Below are 21,419 nucleotides of genomic sequence, written 5' to 3'. Positions count from 1 at the left end.
TGCCACTGGGGGGTGGAGCCTGCAACCCAGGCATGTGCCCTTGACCAGAATCGAACCTGGAACCCATCAGTCCCTTCAGTCCACAGGCTGATTGATGCTCTGTCCTTTGAGCCAAACCGGCCAGGGCCCGAAACCCGTTTTTAATCACTTGTCTCCCAAATTCTACGTCCCCCTTCCCCTCCTCCTTTAAATTTTGAATCCCTTCTCACCCTTTGGTGACCTTGCACCATGACTACCTCTTTCTCATATCTGCGTTCACCAGTGTTTCTCCCCAGACCCCTCCAGCAGTTATGCACGGCCTAACGATGAAGATATGTTCTGGGGAAAGTTAAGAGAAATGCATGGTTAGGTGATTTGTAGTTGTGTGGCAGTCATAGAGTGCGCTTACACCAACGTGGTACAGCCGATTGCACACCTAGGCTACATAGTATAGCTTAGTGGTCCTAGGCTAGGAGCCTGTACAGCAGGTTACTGAACAAAACAACTTAGATTAAATCAAGCACGAGAGAAAATGATGGAATGAAGAGTCTTGGTAAACGAGATGGATGAGGCTGCTAGTGTAACAGCATACTTTTTAAAAAATAAGTATAAAGCATACTTTTACCATAATGATGAAAAGTGTAGTATAGTAAATTATAAACCACTAATATAGTCTTTTATTATCAAGTATTATGTACTATATTCTTATATGTGCTCTACTTTTTTTATGTGACTGGCAGTGCAGTAGGTGTGTTTGCACCAGCATCACCACAAATACATGAGTAATGAATGCATGTGTTACACGGTCAAGATGTCACTAGGTGATGGAAAATTTTCAGCTCCATTATTATCTTACTAGAGGCCCGGTGCACGAATTTGTGCACTGGTGGGGTCCCTTGGCCTGACTGGTGGTTGGCGGTTGAGGCCTATTGAGGGGCCAGCCAGCTGTGGGGAAGGGCTGGACAGGGGGAGGAGCCACGGGAGATTGGCTGGCTGGCCCTCTCAATCAGAGCTGATGGGGAGGTGGGGGATGTACAGTGGAGGGGCTGCAGGAGGTTGGCTGGTGGGGGTGGATAGGGGCCGCAGGAGGTTGGTTGGCTGTGGGAGCGCACTGATCATCCTGAATTGAGCATCTGCCCCCTGGTGATCAGTGCCTGTCATAACAAATGGTTGACTGGTCATTCCGGATCCCGGTCGATCAGTTATAACTGTCGCTTAGGTTTTTATTATATAGATGGAACCATGGTTATATGTGTGGTGCCTTGTCAATTCAAACGTGGTTATGTGGCACAATATCAAAGACAAAATTATGTTAATCTCCTTATGGTAATTTCATTTATTCAGCTCACCTTATTTCCATACTTCTTAAAATCCCATTAAAACTCTCAATAATCTTTGTAACACTAAATATAGAGATAATATTTTAATCTTTAAAATTTTCTTTCCCCCATACAATCTCTACAGCATTTGGCACTGCTAACCTATCTCACCTTACTCAACTCTTGAAAATACTCATCTGTGATGGTGCTCTCCCAAGTTTTCCTCCCAGCTCCCTAGATGCTACTGCCTAGTTTCTATGTGGACATCTCTTCCTGGGTTCGTTTAAATATTAGTGTTCTCTAATCTCCCACCCGACCCTCTAGTCACAGTTTTCACCTTTATGCCAATGGTGCCAAAATTTAGAACTACCCTTTTGTAACTACCTACCATGTCCTCCTGATATCCCATAAGCACTCAAATAAAACATATCCCAAACTGAAATATCTGTCTTTTCATTTGTCCTCAGTCCTGAAGCCTCTTAATCTTTTAAAATTGTGATCCCTGACTCAGAATGTCACCACTAATCTTACCAGGCTCCCAAACAGGAAACCTAAGACACTGATGGATTCTTCTGCATCCTGCAGTTCTTCAGTCTAACAGTCACCATTTATTTTAGCGCATTAATATTTTCACATAGCTCTCTGGCATTTTAAGATCTGTTTCATTTCCACTTTGTCTTCCTTGAAGAGTCCTTCATAGTCCCTCACTGTGTCTGCTTACTCCTTCATGTAAATCACTTGGGTGGCCGCTTTTGAAACTCCGCTGAAGTTGCAGCACCCATGGGGACTCTTTTTGAACTTACCATCCTACCATCTGATTTATGCCTGTCCTTTGTGGTCAGTCCCATAGCATTTATGTGTTTCTCTAGCAAAATGCTTCTCAAGCAGGGGTTATTATGCTTCTCAGAGAGACATTTTTGTCACAGGCTAGCCGGGAGATGGTAATATGGGCACCTAGGCGGTAGAGGCCAAGGATGTTGTCAACCATCCTACAATGCATAAGACAGCCCCACCTCCAATAAAGAATGGTTTGGCCCACATGTCAATAGTCCCAAGGTTGAGAAACAAGTAGATAATTCAGTTTAAGATAATATTTTGTTACTATTCGATTGTTTTGTTCTACACTAGACAAGGGACTTTGTGACACCTATCATATGGCAGAAGGTCAATAAATGTTGAAATAAAAAGGAGGAAAGGAGTTAATTAGTATAAATTTATTAACTTTAGAGATGAGCAACCAATTGGCTACCATGGGTATTTGCTAATTTCAGTGATTCCCTCCCAATTGCCTTTCAAAGTTTGGGGATGGCCGAAGCCGGTTTGGCTCAGTGGTAGAGTGTCGGGCTGCGGACTGAAGGGTCCCGGGTTCGATTCCGGTCAAGGGCATGTACATTGGTTGCGGGCGCATCCCCGGTAGGGGGTATGCAAGAGGCAGCTGGTTGATGTTTCTCTCTTATCGACATTTCTAGCTCTCTAGCTTTCTCCTTTCCTCTCTGTAAAAAATCAATAAAATATATTTAAAAAAAATGTTTGGGGATGTCCAAACTTGTTTTTTAATTTTTTGCTTATTTAGCAAATTCTTACTGACCTATTTTAAAAATAATATACTGATATTTTCTTCAGTATCACTTCTATTCATATATCTTGACCATTTATGACAAGGTAAAAAGCAGTTAATTAGCTAGATTTCAAAAAAAATAAAACAAGTAAATAATTCAATTTAATTCTTATTAGAGGTTGGTTGTTCAATACTCTGCAGGCCATAATGACTTCAACTAATAAAGCAATTGAATTGCAACTACAAGTGAAACAAAATGCAGAAGAATTACAAGACTTTATGAGGGATTTAGAAAACTGGGAAGAAGATATTAAACAAAAGGATATGGAACTAAGAAGACAGAACGGTGCCCCTGAAGAGGTAAATTTCTTAATTAGATTCCTACTTCAGAATCCAGCAGAATTATTTACTTTAAAATAAAGCACCTTTTAAAATGGGTTGTGAAAATATTTAAATAGAAGTGATTTGCTTCCTGTTAACATTTTGGAAAATTCTGCTTTTAAAGTCTTTGTAATCATTGTATTAACTATAGTAACACATTTTTAAGGCTTAGTGAGAGAAAGATCATATGATAATTCTTAAATAAGTAGCAGTATGGCTGGTGTGGCTCAGTTTGGTTGAATGTCCCATGCACCAAGAGGTAGACGATGATCACGATGATCAATGTTTCCATCTCTCCCTCTACCTTCCTCTCTAAAACCAATAAAAACATATATTTTTAAAAAGTAAATGAATAGCAGTATTGGCTGGTGAGTATGTCATGTATATTATATATAATTTTGTAATGACACTAACATATACTGTTGTCATAGAAATGTAGATAGTACCTGGGTTTAATCAAATGTTTCTTTAAAGACTGCATTTTTTATACTAGATGTAATGTCGAGGCAGTTCAATTTGCCATCGTATCACTGCTAGTTAATTGTATTAAGGCTGAAGATCAGGTAGTTTTTGAAGTTTGAATTTAGGATTACAAATTAAGTATATAATTAAAAATTTTGGGTGGTACTTTTCTTGTGACCGAATAATGTTTGACATTTGTCAAAGGATGAATTAAACTTTTTAAGCATAAATTATTATAAGTGAAGGTGGTAAGTTGGTATTTTTAAGCACTTGAATATTAAAATTTAAAAATACTTTTTACATGGAATATAATTTAGTGAGAGTTTTAAACATTGCTAGGTATAGAAAAATTAATAATAGAGTGGTGCTCAAAACGTGTTTTTTTTTTTTTCTCCTTCCTAGAATTTACCTCCAATTCGAAATAGGAATTTTAGGAAAAAGAAAAAAGGTAAAGCTAAAGAGTCTTCTAAGAAAACCAAAGATGAAAACACAAAAAATAGGATAAAGTCTTATGATTATGAGGCATGGGCAAAACTTGATGTGGTAAGTTAATCTAATTATATGTTTCTTAGTTTTTGAGTAAAATTTCATGGCATTAGCTGAGAGCCATGGATTAAATGAAAAATGTTGAATTCTTACAACCTGTTTCTTTCTCTTATAAACTTGTCTGTGGAATAAAAATGTCACATAGAACCCTGACCTGTTTGGCTCAGTGGATAGAGCGTCAGCCTGTGGACTGAAAGGTCCCAAGTCCGATTCTGGTCAAGGGCATGTACCTTGGTTGCGGGCAAATCCCCAGAGGTGTGCAGGAGGCAACTGATCAATGTTTATTTCTCATCGATGTTTCTAACTCTCTATCCCTCTCTCTTCCTCTCTGTAATAAATAAAATATATATATTTTTAAAAAGCACATAGAGGTCTAGTATACTTTTCACTCAGTTTCCCCCCAATGGCTACATTTTAATTATAGTATAGTATCAAAACTAGGAAATTAACATTGGTACAATGTATGTATAGTTCTGTGCCATTTTATCACGTGTGTAGATTTGGGTAACCACCATTACAATAAAGATACAGAAATATTGCATTACCACAAAGATCTCCTTTGTGTTACCCATTTGTAGTTGCATCCTCTTCCCTTCTCCCACCATCTCTAATCCCTAAACAGCCTGAATTTTAAAATAGTAATACTCCCAGAAAAGAGTGACTCTACCAATACTTAAAAAAAAATCTTTATTGTTCAGATTATTACAGATGTTCCTCTTTTCCCCCCCTCATAACTCAGTTCCCACCTCCACCATGTTCTCCCCTCCCTCCCCCCACTGTCCTTGTAGGTATAAGATTTTTGTCCAATCTCTTCCATCACCCCCCACCCTCTTCCCCCAGAGAATTGTCAGTCTGCTCCCTTTCCATGCCCCTGATTCTATTACATTCACAAGTTTATTCTGTTCATCAGATTTTTTATTCTCTTGATTTTTAGATTCACTTGTTGATAGATAAGTATTTGTTGCCACTTTGTTGATCATAATTTTTTATCTTTTTTCTTCTTCCTTTTCTTAGAGAATACTCTTTAGTATTTCATATAATACTGGTTTGGTAGTGATGAACTCCTTTAGCTTTTTCTTGTCTGTGAAGCTCTTTATCTGAAATTTCAATTCTAAATGATAGCATTGCTGGGTAGAGTAATCTTGGTTGTAGGTTCTTGCTATTCATCACTTTGAATATTTCTTGTCACTCCCTTCTGGCCTGAATAGTTTGTGTTGAGAAATCAGCTGACAGTTGTATGGGTGCTCCCTTGTAGGTAACTGTTTTTCTCTTGGTGCTTTTAATATTCTCTCTCTCTCTCTCTTTTTTATGCCCTTGACATTTTAATTATAATGTGTGTTGGTGTGATTCTCTTTGGATTCCTCTTTTTTGGTGTTTTTTGTGCTTCTTGGACTTGAAGTTTCTTTCTTTCACCAGGTATGGGAAGTTTTCTGTCATTATTTCTTCAAATAGGTTTTCAGTATCTTGCTCGCTCTCTTCTTCTGGCATCCCCATAATTCTGATGTTGGTATGCTTGAAGACCAGGAATAGCATAAGTGTAGTGTGCTTCCCATCTCCCATGATACGCAGTGTAACTGGAGAGCCAGTATTCCTTCTCAGAATCCTCTACCCAGTGCTCCAAGCAGCCGCCGTCAAGTCAGGGAACCTGTGAAAGGAAACCTGTTGGCCAGCCTATTTTAGAGTCTTAAGGGTTGATTTGGTTAGGTTGATTTGGAATATACAGTCCCTTTTAGTCTTTTTAAAAGAAGTGTTATTATGGCCTGGTTGGAGTGGCTCTGTGGTTGAGAGTTGACCTATGAACCAGGAGGTCATGGTTTGATTCCTGACCAGGTCACATGCCCAGATTGTGGGCTCATTCCCTAGTGTGAAGTGTGTAGGAGGAAGCCAATCAATGATTCTCTCTCATCATTGAAGTTTTTCTCTCTTCCACTTCCTTCCTCTCTGAAATTAAGAAAAATATATTTAGAAAAAAAGTGTTTATTATGTAATATTTGATTCATACAAAAGAGCTTGTGGAGATAAATGTTCTAAATCATAATAAAATAAATACAGGCTGGGACAATAGTAGGTTCCAGTTGTTTGTATAATTAATAATAACTCAAGAATAAACTTTTGTGTAACAAAACTATGAATCTACTTTTGCCCCACCCTGTAAAGAAACAAACCTGGAAAGAAACTGAAAGGCAGAAGAGAAACCAGTCAGACTTTTGTTGAAGAGTCAGCTGATGGTAGCTTAGAAAATTATTGCACTTTGATTTTCTGCCTTCTCTATGTCTAAACCAGAAATTCTTTTGGTGAATGTACAAACTGTAGCAATAATGTAGGCATCAACATTATACTGGTCAAGAACAAGTGCTGTCTTAGTTACCAGTCTGAGAATAGCCCAACTCAGCAAAAAAAAAAAAAAAAAAAAAAAAGTCCCATGTACTATGTGAACCGACCTTCTATTGTAATTTAAAGAGAATTTTTCTAATCCTGTTGAAGCTGCCAGTTTGCTCCTTCCCTATTCCATCTTTCTCTCTTTACCCCCAGACATTACCATTACTCTGATTTTTATGTTTATTATTTTCTTTGCACTTTTATATTTTTATTGAGATATGACATATATACAGTACAAAAACCTTACGTGTGCAGCTGCCTGAATTTTTAGTCATGAATTCACCTGAGAAACCACCATCCAGATCAAGATACAGAACATGTTCAGCATGCCACCAGCCTCCCTGTTCAGTTAATTACCTCCAAGGGCAGCCACTATTGTGGTCTCTAACATTGTAGATCAGTTTTGCCAGTTTTGGAATTTCATGTAAATGTATCATATGTATGTACTTCTTTATTAGCATCATCTGAGATTGATCCGTATTGTCAGTAGCAGTAGTTTGTTCTTCTTACTGCTGATCAGAATTTCACTGTGTGAATATATCACAGATTTGTTTGTTTTTTGAATCCTCACCCAAGGATATTTTTCCTTTTTGTTTTTGTTTTTTGAGAGTGTGAAAGGAAAGGAGGAGGAAGAAAAAGAAGGGGGAGAAAGAGGGAGAGCAAGAAACATCAATGTGAGAGAGACATTAATTGGTTGCTTCACACATCAATCCTAAAACCTAGGCCTGTGCCCTTGACTGAACCCAAGCACTTGATTTTGCTGTTTGTTGATATTAGGTTAGTTTGTGGTTATTTGTAAGCTTCTATCAAACCATAATACTTCACTGCTAATAGTTTGTGATTTAGGGGTGGTTTGTAGACTCTTTTCACTTAGCTTGCTTTATGAAATCAAAGTCAAATTCTTTAAGTGGTTTGGATATTGGTTTTCTAAACAAGAGTACCCTTTTCTCTGGATGTTGTCTTAACAATGAGAGATTATTTGGTTTGCTTTTATAGACCTTTAAGTCCTTAGATCATAACAACTTAAGTTCTGTTAAGTGTACTTTTTTTTTAAATGTTCATATAATTACTAGAGGCCCAGTGCATGAAATTCATGCATGGAGGGTATGTTGTCCTTCAGCCCAGCCTACACCCTATCCAATATGGGATCCTTTGAGGGATGTCCGACTGCCCTCTCACAATCTAGGACTGCTGCCTGATTGCCCCTAACCACTTCTGCCTGCCAGTCTGATCACCCACTAACCACTTCTGTCTGCCAGCCTGATCGAGGCCTAACTGCTCTCCTGTCGGCTGGATTGCCCCTAACTGCCCTTTCCTGCCGGCCTGGTCACCCCTAACTGCCTATCCATGGCCAGATCACCCCCAACTGTCCTCCTCTGCTGGCCTGGTCACCCCAAACTGCCCTCGCCTGAAGGGTTGGTCCCTTCACAACTGCCCTCCCCTGTAGGCCTAGTCCCCTCTAACTGCCCTCCTCTGCTGGCCTGATTTCCCACAACTGCCCTCCCCTGCAGGCCATCTTGTGGTGGCCATCTTTGACCACATGGGGGTGGCCATCTTGTGTGTTGTAGTGATGGTCAATTTGCACAGTACTCTTTTATTAATAGGATGAACACTGTTCCTCTACTTAAAATTTCAGGAAAGTATCCTTGATGAACTTGACAAAGAGAGTACCCATGATTCTGTGTCTCAAGAATCAGAGTCAGAAGAAGATGGAATTCATGTAGATTCACAAAAGGCCCTTGCTTTAAAAGAAAAGGTATAACTTTTTGGGATAACTTTAGGTTTCTTCAGGTGGGTAGGTCATATAGAAAAACATGTGGATCCCAGGATTTCTTCAACATACTTTAGTGGGTGTTCACTCTTTAAGTTGTTATTCGGCCATACCCTTATCGGAAGGCAGCGTAATTTAGTGATTGGGAGTATGTGTCTGAAATCAGATTGCCTGGGTTCAAATCCTGTGATAAGTTCTTTAAATTCCTTGTAGTATTAAGTTTTCTCAGCTGTAAAATAAGATTAATATTATTAATAAACTTCAATGGGTTGTTGTGAATATTAAATTAATTCTTATATGTCAAAGTGCTTAGACCATACAGAGAGTTATTCGGGGATTTTAGTAGTAGACTGAAGTAATTTAAAATTAGTGTGTGACTCTTGACGTGAATATTATATTCCATTTCTCCATATCACTGGCCATCTGTGGTTACTTTTAGGAATATTAATCTTTCTGAGGAGTGCCTTATTATAAAATTGGGTATATTGCTTTTCAAAAAGGTGGCACTCTTCAGATTAAAATTCATTTTGATTTCTTTTGTTTACATTTCTGTGGGTTATTATTGTCAATAAAAGTATATAATGCTAAGTGTTTTATTCATTTTTCTGCCAGAACCCTCAGATTGTGACCAAACTATGACTTTACAATGAATTTCAGCACTTGTAAAAATACCTTTTGTTTTACTTTCATTTCTTTGACCTTGATCACATAGCTATAAATTATAAAGAGCTGGATAGTATTGGGAAAAAATGACTGAAAATTCTGTGCCAGTGTATATATGACTTGTATGCTTTTTTCAGGGCAATAAGTATTTCAAACAAGGAAAATATGATGAAGCAATTGAATGCTACACTAAAGGCATGAATGCCGATCCATATAATCCCGTGTTGCCAACAAACAGAGCATCAGCATACTTTAGAATGAAAAAGTAAGGAATTTTTATAATGTGTGCATATTTTATGTGTATATGGAGACTGATATTTTAAAATAATTTTTATGACAAAATGTGTGGGAAGGACTGAAAAAGTACTACGTTTATTTTCAGCTGTAAATTCTTTTTTTTTTTTTTTTTTTAAATATATTTCATTGATTTTTTACAGAGAGGAAGGGGGAGAGAGATAGAGAGCTAGAAACGTCGATGAGAGAGAAACATCGACCAGCTGCCTCCTGCACGCCCCCTACCGGGGATGTGCCCGCAACCAATGTACATGCCCTTGACCGGTATTGAACCTGGACCTTCCAGTCCGCAGACCGACGCTCTATCACTGAGCCAAACCGGCTTTGGCCAGCTGTAAATTCTTAGAGCTCACTCCCTCTTTCTGAGTTATTTTATTTAAGCTATTTTATTTAAAACATTTAGGTGCTCAAACCATGCCCTATAGTTCACTTTACTGAAGTGTTCCTTCTCCAAAAATCAAATAATGATGTTATGTATCTAATTCACAAAAGAAAGAGGAAGGTAGCTGGGTGATTTCTTTTTAGAAATTAATTTTTCTCCATTATTTTGAAAAATTGTTTATCTACTATTTAACCTAGAGAACTTTTATTATGGTAAACTAAAATATATCCCAACATTTATCTTTAATTCATAATGACTCCAAATACATTCTTACTGTTGAAGAACATAAATGTGTTATGGTCTTATATGCAGGGAATTTTTAAAAGGATAAACACCATCAAGGAAGACATTCTTACTGTTTTAATTATCATTTGGAAATATGAATTATATTGGTGTCTGAGTTTTTACTGTTTTAAATAGCATATTTATATTTATTGATTTTTAATCCTCACCTGAGGATATATTTTTATTGATTTTAGAAGTGGGGCAGCAGGGAGAAAGAGACATCAGTGTCAGAGAGAAACATTGGTCCATGTCCTCCCATACATGCCCCAGCCTGGGATCAAACCCACAGCGTAGGTACTGTATGTGCCTTGACTAGGAATTGAACCTGCAACCTATTTGATACACGGGATGATGTTCCAACCTACTGAGCCACCTGGCCAAGACTAAGCAACGTATTTTTAGATCTTTGAAATTTATGATATTAATATCCAAATTAGGGAAATATTTATGTTTTATAATATTTGGTATCTACAATATATATAAGTACTGAAGAATAATTTTAAATAATCTCACATGAACCCATCACACAATTTAAGAACCACGACGTTATTACTTTTGAAGCTACCTCGCTACACCTCTCCATATCCTGACCCTTTTTTCTTTTAGTTAAACACTACCTTCGGTTGTATATCAGTTTTGATTAAAAAAATGCTTATTAGCCCTAACTGGTTTGGCTCAGAGGATAGAGCGTTGGCCTGCGGACTAAAAGGTCCCAGGTTCAATTCCAGTCAAGGGCATGTACCTTGGTTGTGGGCATATCCCCAGTAGGAGATGTGAGGAGGCAGCTGATTGATGTTGCTCTCTCATTGATGTTTCTAATTCTATCTCTCTCCCTTCCTCTCTGTAAAAAAGCAATAAAATGTATTTTTAAATGTTTATTATATACATAATATATTGTATAACTGCTTATTTTTGAACGATAAAAGTGTATTATACTGCATGTAACCTTAAATTTCTCTGAACACTAAATTTCTCAGATTCCTCATGTTTGCATATAGCTGTAGACCTCTTCACCGTTTCGTACAATTTCTTTTTAGGAATACACCATGATGTATCCATTCTCCTGTTGCTGAATTGGTGGTTTATTTATTTCTTCCTCTCCTTCCCACTCTCTCTACCTCCCATTCTACTTTCCTGCCTTATTTAAAAACATTGATACTATGAACACTTTTCTACATGTTTCTTGGTGGTAGGGTGTGCACATGTTCAACTTTAAATGGTGATGACCAGTTGTTATAAAGGTAGCTGTACAAGGTTACAGTTCCCATTAGCAATGTATAAGAATGCCTGTTCTATATCTTTTTTAAAAAACTTTTTTTTATTGAATTTATTGAAATGATATTGGTTAATAAAAACATAGATTTCAGGTGTACAGTATTATAAGACATCATCTCTATGTTGTTGTATGGTGTGTTTACCACCTCAAGTCCTATTCTATATCTTTACCACCATATAATAAAAGCGTAAGCGACCATTACGGTGGAATAACCAGAATGACTGGTCGCTATGAGGTGCACCGACCACCAGGGGGCAGATGCTCAATGCAGGAGCTGCGCCCTGGTGATCAGTGAGCTCCCACGGGAGTGCTGCTCAGCCAGAAGCCGGCTCAGAGCTAGTGTGCACAGCTGCGGTGGCAGGAGCTTCTCCCGTCTCTGCAACAGCACTAAGGAACAGTGAACCTAGTGGTAAAGAGCAGTGAGCAGGCGGACGGTAAGGAGCAAGGGGTCCCCGACTGCAAGAGGGGTCAGGCCAGGCTGAGGAACGCCCCCTTCCAGTGCACGAATTTCATGCAGGACCCCTAGTACTGATATAACAGGGCTTCTTAATTGCTTTCAGTCAGGGGGTTGGAAAATGGTAATTCATTGTGGTCTTAATTTGCTTTTCCCCAGTTTCTAATGAAGCTAACCATCTTATATGATTATTCACCGCTTGTATATTCTGTGAAATGCTTGTTTTGTTTTTTGGCCATTTTTCTGTTAGGTGGTTTTGCTATTAATTTTTTCTTTATTCTGGATACTAATTCTCTAGTGCTTGATTATAGTAATTAATTTTCTGGTTTGTAGCTTATTTCCTTTATGGAGTCTTGATAAACAGAAATTCAGAATTTTAATGTATTTTTTTAATAATGTTAGCACTTTTAAAAATATGATTTGTTGAAATAGTTTCCTTCCCTGAGTTTATAATATCCTGTATTCTAAAAGTTTTTGCTTCATGTTTCACATTTAAGCATTTTTATATATGCTTAATAAAAACATATAAAAACATATAAGGTAGAATTCCAATTTCATATCTTTTCATATGAATATCCCAATTGTTCCAGCCCTATTTATTGAATATCCATGCTTTCCCCATGGATCTGCAGTGCTACCATGTCATATCTCAAGTTTGCATGGATTTCTTTCTCATCCTTTTATTCTTACATTGATCTGTTGCTTCTTACTAAATCCAGTCCATACTATCTTTAATTACTATAGCATTATAATTTTAAGTCTTGGTGGTATTTGGTGTAGGGCATGTTATCCTGCCTTATTCTTCAGGAAGGTGTTGGATATTCTTGGACTTTTGCTTATCAATATAAATTTAGGATCATCTTATCAAATTCCTTGAAAAATTATGTTGGGATTTTTCTTACAATCGCTTTGTATTTATAGATTAGTTTGGAGTGAATTATAGTTATGTTTTTTTGCCTTGTAGGTGAATGTGAAATGCTTCCACTTAAGTCTTTTTTGATATTTTTTAAGACAGTCTTATAATATTCTGCGTATGGCACTTGTACCTCTTTAGTTAGGTTTATTTTTTGTTGTTGATCTCTACTAAAGTAGCCACCTTGCTAAACTTTGTTATTTCTAACAATGTCTCTAGATTATTTTGAGTTTTCTAGGTATCCTATCGTGTCATCTAAGGAATATCAGTTTTGTTCCTTCCTTTTTAGTCTTTTTTAGCTGTCTTTCTTATGGAACTATTTGACCAGGACCTATAATGAGAAAAAAACAGTGTTCTTTGCCTTAAAGGTACTGCTACTTAACATTTTACTATAAAAAATTGTTGCTTTTAATAGGCTTAACTAAATAAAAGGAGATGAGAAATATCCCCTTCAGTTGGGAAATTAATCCCTTTTTTGGGGATTTCAGAAACAAATTTTGAAGTTTTAGTTTAACAAATTGTTTTTATTAATGTCACTTTATTTATTTTTTTATTGCAGGTTTTCTGTTGCTGAGTCTGATTGTAATTTAGCAATTGCCTTGAATAGGAGTTACACAAAAGCTTATGCAAGACGAGGTGCTGCTCGATTTGCTTTGCAAAAATTAGAGGATGCCAAAAAAGGTATTAGTATTTTCCAGATCATCATTATCTAAAACAAAACCTTTAATAATTTAATTTAATAGATGTTATACAAAGAATATTGGGTAATCAGAGTTATTACCTTCAGAGAGTTTTCTGTATTTGAATAAAGTTCATTTTTATAATTTAAAAAGTTATCTTGATATTTTTTGAAAGAATGCATTATTTTCCACCAATGAAATTTGGTTCAAGATGTCATTCTACCATGTATTAGCTGTGTGACCAGGGGAAGGTTATGCATCATCTCTGATTTTCTGTTGCTCATCTGTAGACTAGATGATGTGATATTGACTAGATATTGTGAGGTTATAGGTAATGATTGTAAAGCTCTTAATACGTTTTTATTTATTTGTAATTTGTCAGCATTTTATTATTCCATAAAATTGGTATGTGTAATATAAATTATAGTCTGAATAAAGATAATATCTAAAAGATTCTTAAGCTTTTTCCTTTATGATATACGAATTATGATAACAAAGATCCTTCCTAGTGGAAGAAATAGATCTGTCAGGATTTTGTCTGTCTTGGGAGAGAATGAAGAGAGCCCACTAGTCTAATGTTAGTATTTCTTAGTTTCTCTTAATTTTGCTATAGGACAGTTGCCTATTTGTCACATGTTGCAGCAAGTAGTTATTGTTTTTAAATATGTACTTTTCAAGTATTCTTTATCTTATCTTTTGCTCAGATTATGAAAAAGTATTAGAACTGGAACCAAATAACTTTGAAGCAACAAATGAACTCAAGAAAATTGATCAGGTAAACTAGTTATTTAAATTAACTGTATTACTTATTAGCTTTATTTGATGAAGTAAGGGTTTTAGCATAGACTTTGTACTATAGATTATTTAATATAGGCATTTTTCTAATTTTAATTTTTTGTACTATAGACTTTACCAAACAGTTTGCAAATAAGAGGTAATATGATGGTATTTAAAGATCCTTAATCATCATTTTAGAAAGTTGTCTGAGATCTTTAGAACTGCTGTTGCTTTACTTTTTTCCCCCCAGGTGACAGAATTATTTTTCACTATCCTACTAATTTTGTTTTGTTTTGCTTTGTTTTGGCTTGTGCTTTAATTTCTGTACTAAACTTTTGCATATTTCTTTGATTTTGTAGTTTTTAAGTTGTTGCGTCTTTGTAGTTTATATTATAGCATATTTATATACTAATTTTTTAATAGTAAGAAAATAGTTATATAAATGTAAAATTTGCTTCAAATGATACTGAGCATTTACATATTCCTTTCACTTTGCTGTTGAATTAGTTATAATTATTTGCCATCTATTGAAACTATGAGGAAAAATTGACAATGATTGGGGAAAATCTGCTTCTAAATATGGCCATTATTTATTGCACATAAAAACCTGTTGGTAAATATATCAACTTGATTATAATTGTGAACTGTGTTGTATATTTTGCATTTTGTCCTAAATCAAATAATGACTATGAAAATTAAATTTGAGAGTTTGATTATGTGGTCATAATTACTTATTATCTTTTTGAAAATAGTTCTTTGGACAGTAACTGGCCTGTGTGGAAATTCAATAAGTATTAGTTGAATAAATAAACAAGTACCTACCTTTAGTGATACTACTTATTTTAATTGGAATAAGATGCACATTAAATTTATTATAGTCTTTTGCCTTTTATTTAATAAGTAGAAAGACTTTGAAATAATAAAAATATTATTTTGTGAAATGTAGCAGGAATTCCAATTTATTTGAGTATTTTATTATTTTAGAGTCAAATATGTGTGCATCTTGCATTACTTGTTTTAGTTTAGCTGCTATGTCTCCTAGGCTTTAACATCCAAAGAAAACTCTCACCCAAAAGAAGCTGACACAGTGATTAAGTCAACTGAAGGAGAGAAAAAGCAGATAGAAGAGCAGCAGCATAAGCAGCAGGCAATTTCAGAGAAAGATCGGGTAAACCAGAGGAAATCCACCATCTATGTGTTTTGCTGAGTTTACTCTTAGTTTCTTATATATCAGCTAAGTTTTTGTCTTTTCTAATATTATTATAAAATTCTTTTTTCAGTAGGAACTGAAAATTAAATAAATATAATAAAACTTCTGAAGCCTACTAATTCAAAATTGAAGTAATTGATGACTTAGTACATAATTTAAAAACATTTAATTTTAGGGAACAAATTACTTTTGAGCATTTTAACATATTTACATGTAGTTATAAATTTAAAAGAAATAAATTACAATTTGTTCTTATAATTTTTTTCATAGTTCACACTAGACTATCTGATGAAAAATTCCAGTAGAAATCCTGAGTTGAGTTTTAATTTAATATATTTACAGCTTTTCATGGAGCCATAGAAGACTCCTAGTAAATGCTTATGGAATGATAATTGATTGTGATATACCTGACTTCGATTATAAGTAAACATTAGATAAAATCTAGTATACACATTTCAGTATAGCTTAATTTATCCTATGTTTAGGTTTATTAATGTTACTGAAGAGTTAGTTGTTCAGTTCTGATACTCTGTTCTTTCACAAAGATTATGTGCGTTACGAACATCTTTTGTACAGCATCTAAATAACTAAAGAGTATACGATTTGGGCCTCTTTATTATAATGTGCTTAAAGTAGAGCTTTGTGTAATACTTAGTAAAATAAGGGTTAATGCTACAGAGTAATAGAATAGTATACTTTTTTTTAGGGGGAGCTGAAGAGAATAACAACATTCTATAAAACAACCCAAACTAACAAATTCTAAAACATGTGTCATGGACTAGATTTTTAACAATTAAAGTATACTATAATTATTTATATAATAAACTGATGAGTGGTGTCCTTGTAGTGAATTCAACTAATTTTCTTGCATATTTTTTCATTCTTTTCCATACTTCTTTCCAAAATGATAGGGGAATGGATTTTTCAAAGAGGGAAAGTATGAAAGAGCAATTGAATGCTATACTCGAGGAATAGCAGCAGATGGCGCTAATGCCCTTCTTCCAGCTAACAGAGCAATGGCCTATCTGAAGATTCAGAAGTAAGTATTGGTCACATTTAATGCTTTTCAGGTTGAAAATGAAATTTACCTTAAATTGGCATATTGGCTAAATTAAAATTTATTTACTCTTAAGCATTAAAATTAAAATGAGAGAGAAAATATCATAGTACATATTAAGTAAATTTGCTCTTGTAAATGTTTTTCCACTTTAATAGTCTGGCATTATACAGTTTAACATTTTTAAATTGCTTTATGCATGTTATTCTGAATTAGTGATTTGAAAATTATTTTTAACATTAGAATCATTTGGGAAAAATCTTATCTGGAAGTGTTTTTTGTATATATACTTTTATGTGTATTTATACATACACATATATAACAAACAAGAATTGCTGTCATTGAAACTGCTAATTGATTATATTGAATACATGCCACTAAAACCTGGCTTCTGGATATTCTCAGGGGCTCCACATTAGGCAGTCAGCAGGGTAACATCTGATGGCAGAATCTATGTCTTACATTTCTTTGTATCTTTTGTAATAATATTGTATACACTAGTGACAGAATTTAAAAAAAAATGCTATAAATATTATAAATAGGGATTTTAAATTTTTTTGTGCCATGGACTCCTTTGGCTTCCCTGTGAAATGTTCTCAAAATTATTAAATGCATTTAGGGTTATAAAGGAAACCAATTATATTGAGATATAATTTTAAAAATATTAAGATTTGCAATATCCTGATATATGTACTTTTTAAAACACATTATATAATGAGAAACTACATTTAAAATGTATAGGCAAGTTAAAGCTAAAAGTTTTTAAAAGATGTTAATGTGAAGACTTGAATAAAGACACTAGAATTTGGGGTGATCTTTGACACATCTCCCACATATTGATTAATAAAGTATGGATAAGGAATACTTAGAAATCAGTATTGATGGTTATATTATTAGTGTGATAACATATGACTTAGATGAGGATTAGAAAAAGGGACAACTTTTCAAACAGGAATTTGAGCTGAAATAAGGTCTAAAGCACATGTGTCAAACACAAGGCCCGCGGGCCAAATCCGTCCCGCCATGCCTTGCAATGTGGCCCGCACCACGCTGTCATCACTGCACTCCGCTGCGTTTCCATCACAATGACAGTTTATGACTGTTCAGTAAACCATTTGGCCCGTGATTTAGGCTGGATTTTAGATTTTGGCCCCTTCTCTGATTGAGTTCGACACCCCTAAAGGGTTAATCTGCATTAGTGAGGTGAAATAAACAGGTATGCCAGTGGAGTTCACAGGCTCAGGAATGGGAAATTTCATTGTAATTTCTGGAAAGGGCAGGTAGTCCATATTATTGCTGTTATGCTGGGGATAATGACAAGGATAAGGCTGGAGAGTCAGGCAGGCCCTGGACTTTGTGTCCTGCATAGGAGTTTGACTTTATATTGAACAGTGCGTGGGCTATGCAAGTGTTATGGTTGGGCGAATGATACAGTCAGTCAGGTAGAAAACATTGGTAAGGGAATGGACACACACACACACACACACACACACACACACACAGAAAGATATTCTTTCTCTCTTGTTGAAAAACAAATTCAAGAATTCAGAAATTTTTAAGTTCATTAAAAGATCTGATTTTGTTCAGAGTAGATCTTGTTTTGAGGGTATAATAATATTCACTTAGGCCTTGGGGAGAATGTAATCACAGGAGATTCTTTTTAAAAAGTATTTTTACTATGAAACTTTTCAAACTTCCATGAAAGTGGTATAAAAAAGCTCCATGTTTTAAATCATCTAGTTTAAAAAAGCCATAGCTTTTTTTTTTTCCATATTTGTCTCAGCTTTTTTTTTTTTAATCTTTCTCTTGAATTGTAAATAGTTGCAGACATTATGACATTTTATCCTTAATGGATACTTCAGGTGTAACCACAATACCATTATCATGCCATATAAATGAAAAAGAATTTATTGTTATTTTAACATATTTCAGACCAGTAGTTTTATTGCTAGCTTTACCCAGTGGCCAGATGTTTCTATTGAACAAGTACAAAAAACGTTCTACATAAATGTTAAAGGCATGCTTTAAAATTAAATACCCATTGCATTTTAAAGTTATTTATTACATATTCATACAAGCTAATATCTTCTTAAAGAATTCTTGTGATTAGCCACAAGCCTTAGAACAGAAGACACGAGAATTCTTGTGATCTGTCCGAGATGTGTTAATATATAGGGTCTCAAGTTTTTGTGTTTTAGCTCTTAGTGCCTTGTTATTATAGAGCAGTACCCAGTCAGACTGAATTGATTGTTGGTTGCATCGCTGAATAGGATTTATGAAGTGTCAGATGATATACTTACAAATATATAATGTTTTGTTGTTGTTTTTCCTTGGGCAATGTGTACTATAAGTAAAAATGGAATACTATATAATAAAAGCCTAATATGCTAAGTGTCAGTCGTCTGGTTGGCTGGTCAACCAATCAAAGAGTAATATGCTAATGATATGCTAAGGCTGCTCAACCATTATATGACGTGCACTAACCACCAGGGGGCAGATGCTCTGGTAGGTAGGTTAGCTTGCTCCTGGGGTCCCACCGATCGGGACTGGAGCAAGACTGGCCAGACATGCCCTGGAGCCCTTCCATAGTCCCCCCCAGCTGGCTAACCTCCTGTGTCTCTCCCGGTCCCCAGTAGTGCACCGGTGGGGTCCCTTGGCCTGGCCTGCGCCCTCTCACAATCCAGGACCCCCTTGGGGATGTTGGAGAGCTGGTTTCGGCCTGATCCTGCAATTCCTGCACTGGGCCTGTGGTTTTATTAGAAAATGAATGCCAGTTATAATTGTCAATGCAGTGTGTGCATATTGAAGGTGGATGGGGGCAGGGGTAGGGGGTAGGGTGGCAGACTTCCAGCAGTACTATTCTTTTGTCTGCTCTACTCATATTTTGCCATCCTAATTCCACCCTTTTCTGACTTTCCTTTTATTTGATACCTTCTCCCTCCTTAGCAGATGATCTCAAGATTTGGTGAGAATATAAAATTTTATAATTGTTTGTTCCCTCAAACACAGATATGGGGTTGATATTTGAAATTATGTGCTTGCTTTTTTATATTAGAAACTCAGCTTATATGAAATTTTTCTATAGGCTGCATTTTTCCAGTTGGTAATTGTATTATGTTTAATAGATATGAAGAGGCTGAAAAGGACTGCACACGAGCTATTTTATTAGATGGTTCGTATTCTAAAGCTTATGCCAGAAGAGGAACTGCAAGAACATTTTTGGGAAAGCTAAATGAGGCCAAACAAGGTACAACTATTTTCATAACAATTGCTACTCACTCATTCTGACGAGATTCCCAAGTTCATTGGCATTGAATCCATTCACCTTGTTGTGAAATCATCACCATTATTCATCTCCAGAACTTCTTCATCATTTCATTCTGATAACTCTACGCATTAAACAGTAACTCTCCATTCCCCTCTTTCTCCAGCTTCTTGGAACCACCATTCTACTTTCTGTCCCTGAATATGACTATTCTAGGTGTTTTATATAAGTAGAATTATCCAGTATTTTGTTCTTTTGTATCTGGCTTATTTCAATTAGCATAATTTCTTCAAGGTTCATCTATGTTGTAGCATGTATCACAATTCAACTCCTTTTTAAGGCTGAATAATACAAGACTCTATCTTATATTTAGTGAGTTACCTTGTCATTTATTAGTAGTGTGGGCTTTGGTAAGTTATGTGACCTGCAGGCCTCAATCATATCATCTGTAAAATGGGGTTGTAGTGAGGAATATATCAGAATTCATATAAAGAATAGCACTCAGTAAATGTTAGTCCTTGTTGTTGCTTACATGTTTCCTAGCATCCTGAGTAAAACTTCCTGAGATAAACATGGGATTATTAAACCAATAAATATATCATGTCTTAAACTTTATAAAGTGTTTTCACTAATTTATTATATTTCTTAAAAATTCACTTTAGATTTTGAAACTGTTTTGCTTCTGGAACCTGGAAATAAGCAAGCAATAACTGAACTTTCCAAAATTAAAAAGGTAATATATTATTTTCACCAATATATACTTTTATTTTCTGCAACTTAAACACATTTATTTGTTGCATAATTAACTTGAAAATATTTTTATAGTCATGATTACAAATCTATTTTCAAGGAATTAATTGAAAAAGGACACTGGGATGATGTGTTTCTCGATTCTACTCAAAGGCAGAATGTGGTAAAACCCATTGATAATCCACCTCCTCCTGGATCAGCTGTAAGTGAAACACTTGTCTTTCTTTTTCTTTCTTGGTATGTATCGGTGTGGAATGAATAAGAGTAGGAAACAAACTGTTGAATTAAAATCTCTTAAAGGAAATTTTGAAGTCTCTTCTAGGGTCAATAAAAAATACTTTTTAGGATTATTGATGTAATTACATTGGGGGAAAATGAGCTATTTAGAGTTAAGTGCCTTTAGTTTTTAACACCATAAATTTAAATATTTCCACGTTTTCTGATATTAAAGGAATTTGAAGCAGTTTTACATTTTTGAAATAATTAATAATTTTTATTTCTATTCTTATTTGAGATTGGGATTGTTTTAAAGTAACTCTTGCATCTTGTGTGAGGTAAGATCTAAAATCAGCACTTATGCAAAATCTTGTATAGCCAAGATTATATTTTACAATATGTACTGCATGTTTTTGGTATACCATACTGTTTTTCATTAAGTTAAACAAAGCCAAGTTTTTTTCCTGCACTTTAGAAACAAAAAATTGAATTCATTTGAGGCAAATATATAATGTGACTCTAAGGTAGTTTCCAACATTGACATAGTTTTAAAAATATATGTATATGTAAATTTTTGAAAGATAAAATACATGTAGAAAAATACACAAGATTAGTTAAGATTTAAAGAATAATTATAATGTGAGCACCTATGAAACCACCCACCAGGATCACCCTCCCTTCCCCCCCAAATTTCCCTGCATGCCCCTCATGGATAATTCTCTCTCTTGTCCCCTGTTACGTTTAGACGTTACATTAAGAGTAATAACAAATTTATAAGAAGTCAGAGTGGATATTTTATCTT

General features: G+C 35.3%; 1 protein-coding gene across 7 annotated transcripts in view; it reads left to right on the top strand.

Moving 5' to 3' along the window:
* RPAP3 (RNA polymerase II associated protein 3) overlaps positions 1-21,419 on the top strand; it is a 34,191-nt gene that overhangs the window by 881 nt on the left and 11,891 nt on the right. For 2 of the 7 annotated variants that reach the window (XR_006743026.1, XM_036456889.2), the window contains exons 1-12: positions 1,815-2,135; positions 3,058-3,216; positions 4,102-4,242; positions 8,261-8,380; positions 9,196-9,323; positions 13,222-13,343; positions 14,047-14,117; positions 15,162-15,287; positions 16,241-16,368; positions 19,512-19,633; positions 20,314-20,384; positions 20,502-20,603. Coding sequence is in view for 6 of the 7 variants with exons in the window: in XM_036456889.2 (XP_036312782.1) it covers positions 2,079-2,135; positions 3,058-3,216; positions 4,102-4,242; positions 8,261-8,380; positions 9,196-9,323; positions 13,222-13,343; positions 14,047-14,117; positions 15,162-15,287; positions 16,241-16,368; positions 19,512-19,633; positions 20,314-20,384; positions 20,502-20,603 (1,347 nt within the window). In the remaining variant the exon portion in view is untranslated. Of the gene's footprint in view, positions 1-1,814; positions 2,136-3,034; positions 3,217-4,101; positions 4,243-8,260; positions 8,381-9,195; positions 9,324-13,221; positions 13,344-14,046; positions 14,118-15,161; positions 15,288-16,240; positions 16,369-19,511; positions 19,634-20,313; positions 20,385-20,501; positions 20,604-21,419 lie in introns of those variants that run through there. The other 5 variants (XM_045589015.1, XM_036456886.2, XM_036456885.2 and 2 more) reach the window with 4 other exon arrangements.

This window comes from Pipistrellus kuhlii, unplaced genomic scaffold (assembly GCF_014108245.1).
Source record: "Pipistrellus kuhlii isolate mPipKuh1 unplaced genomic scaffold, mPipKuh1.p scaffold_m20_p_3, whole genome shotgun sequence".
Taxonomy (NCBI): Eukaryota; Metazoa; Chordata; class Mammalia; order Chiroptera; family Vespertilionidae; genus Pipistrellus; species Pipistrellus kuhlii.
This window is presented reverse-complemented; position numbering and strand designations above follow the sequence as displayed.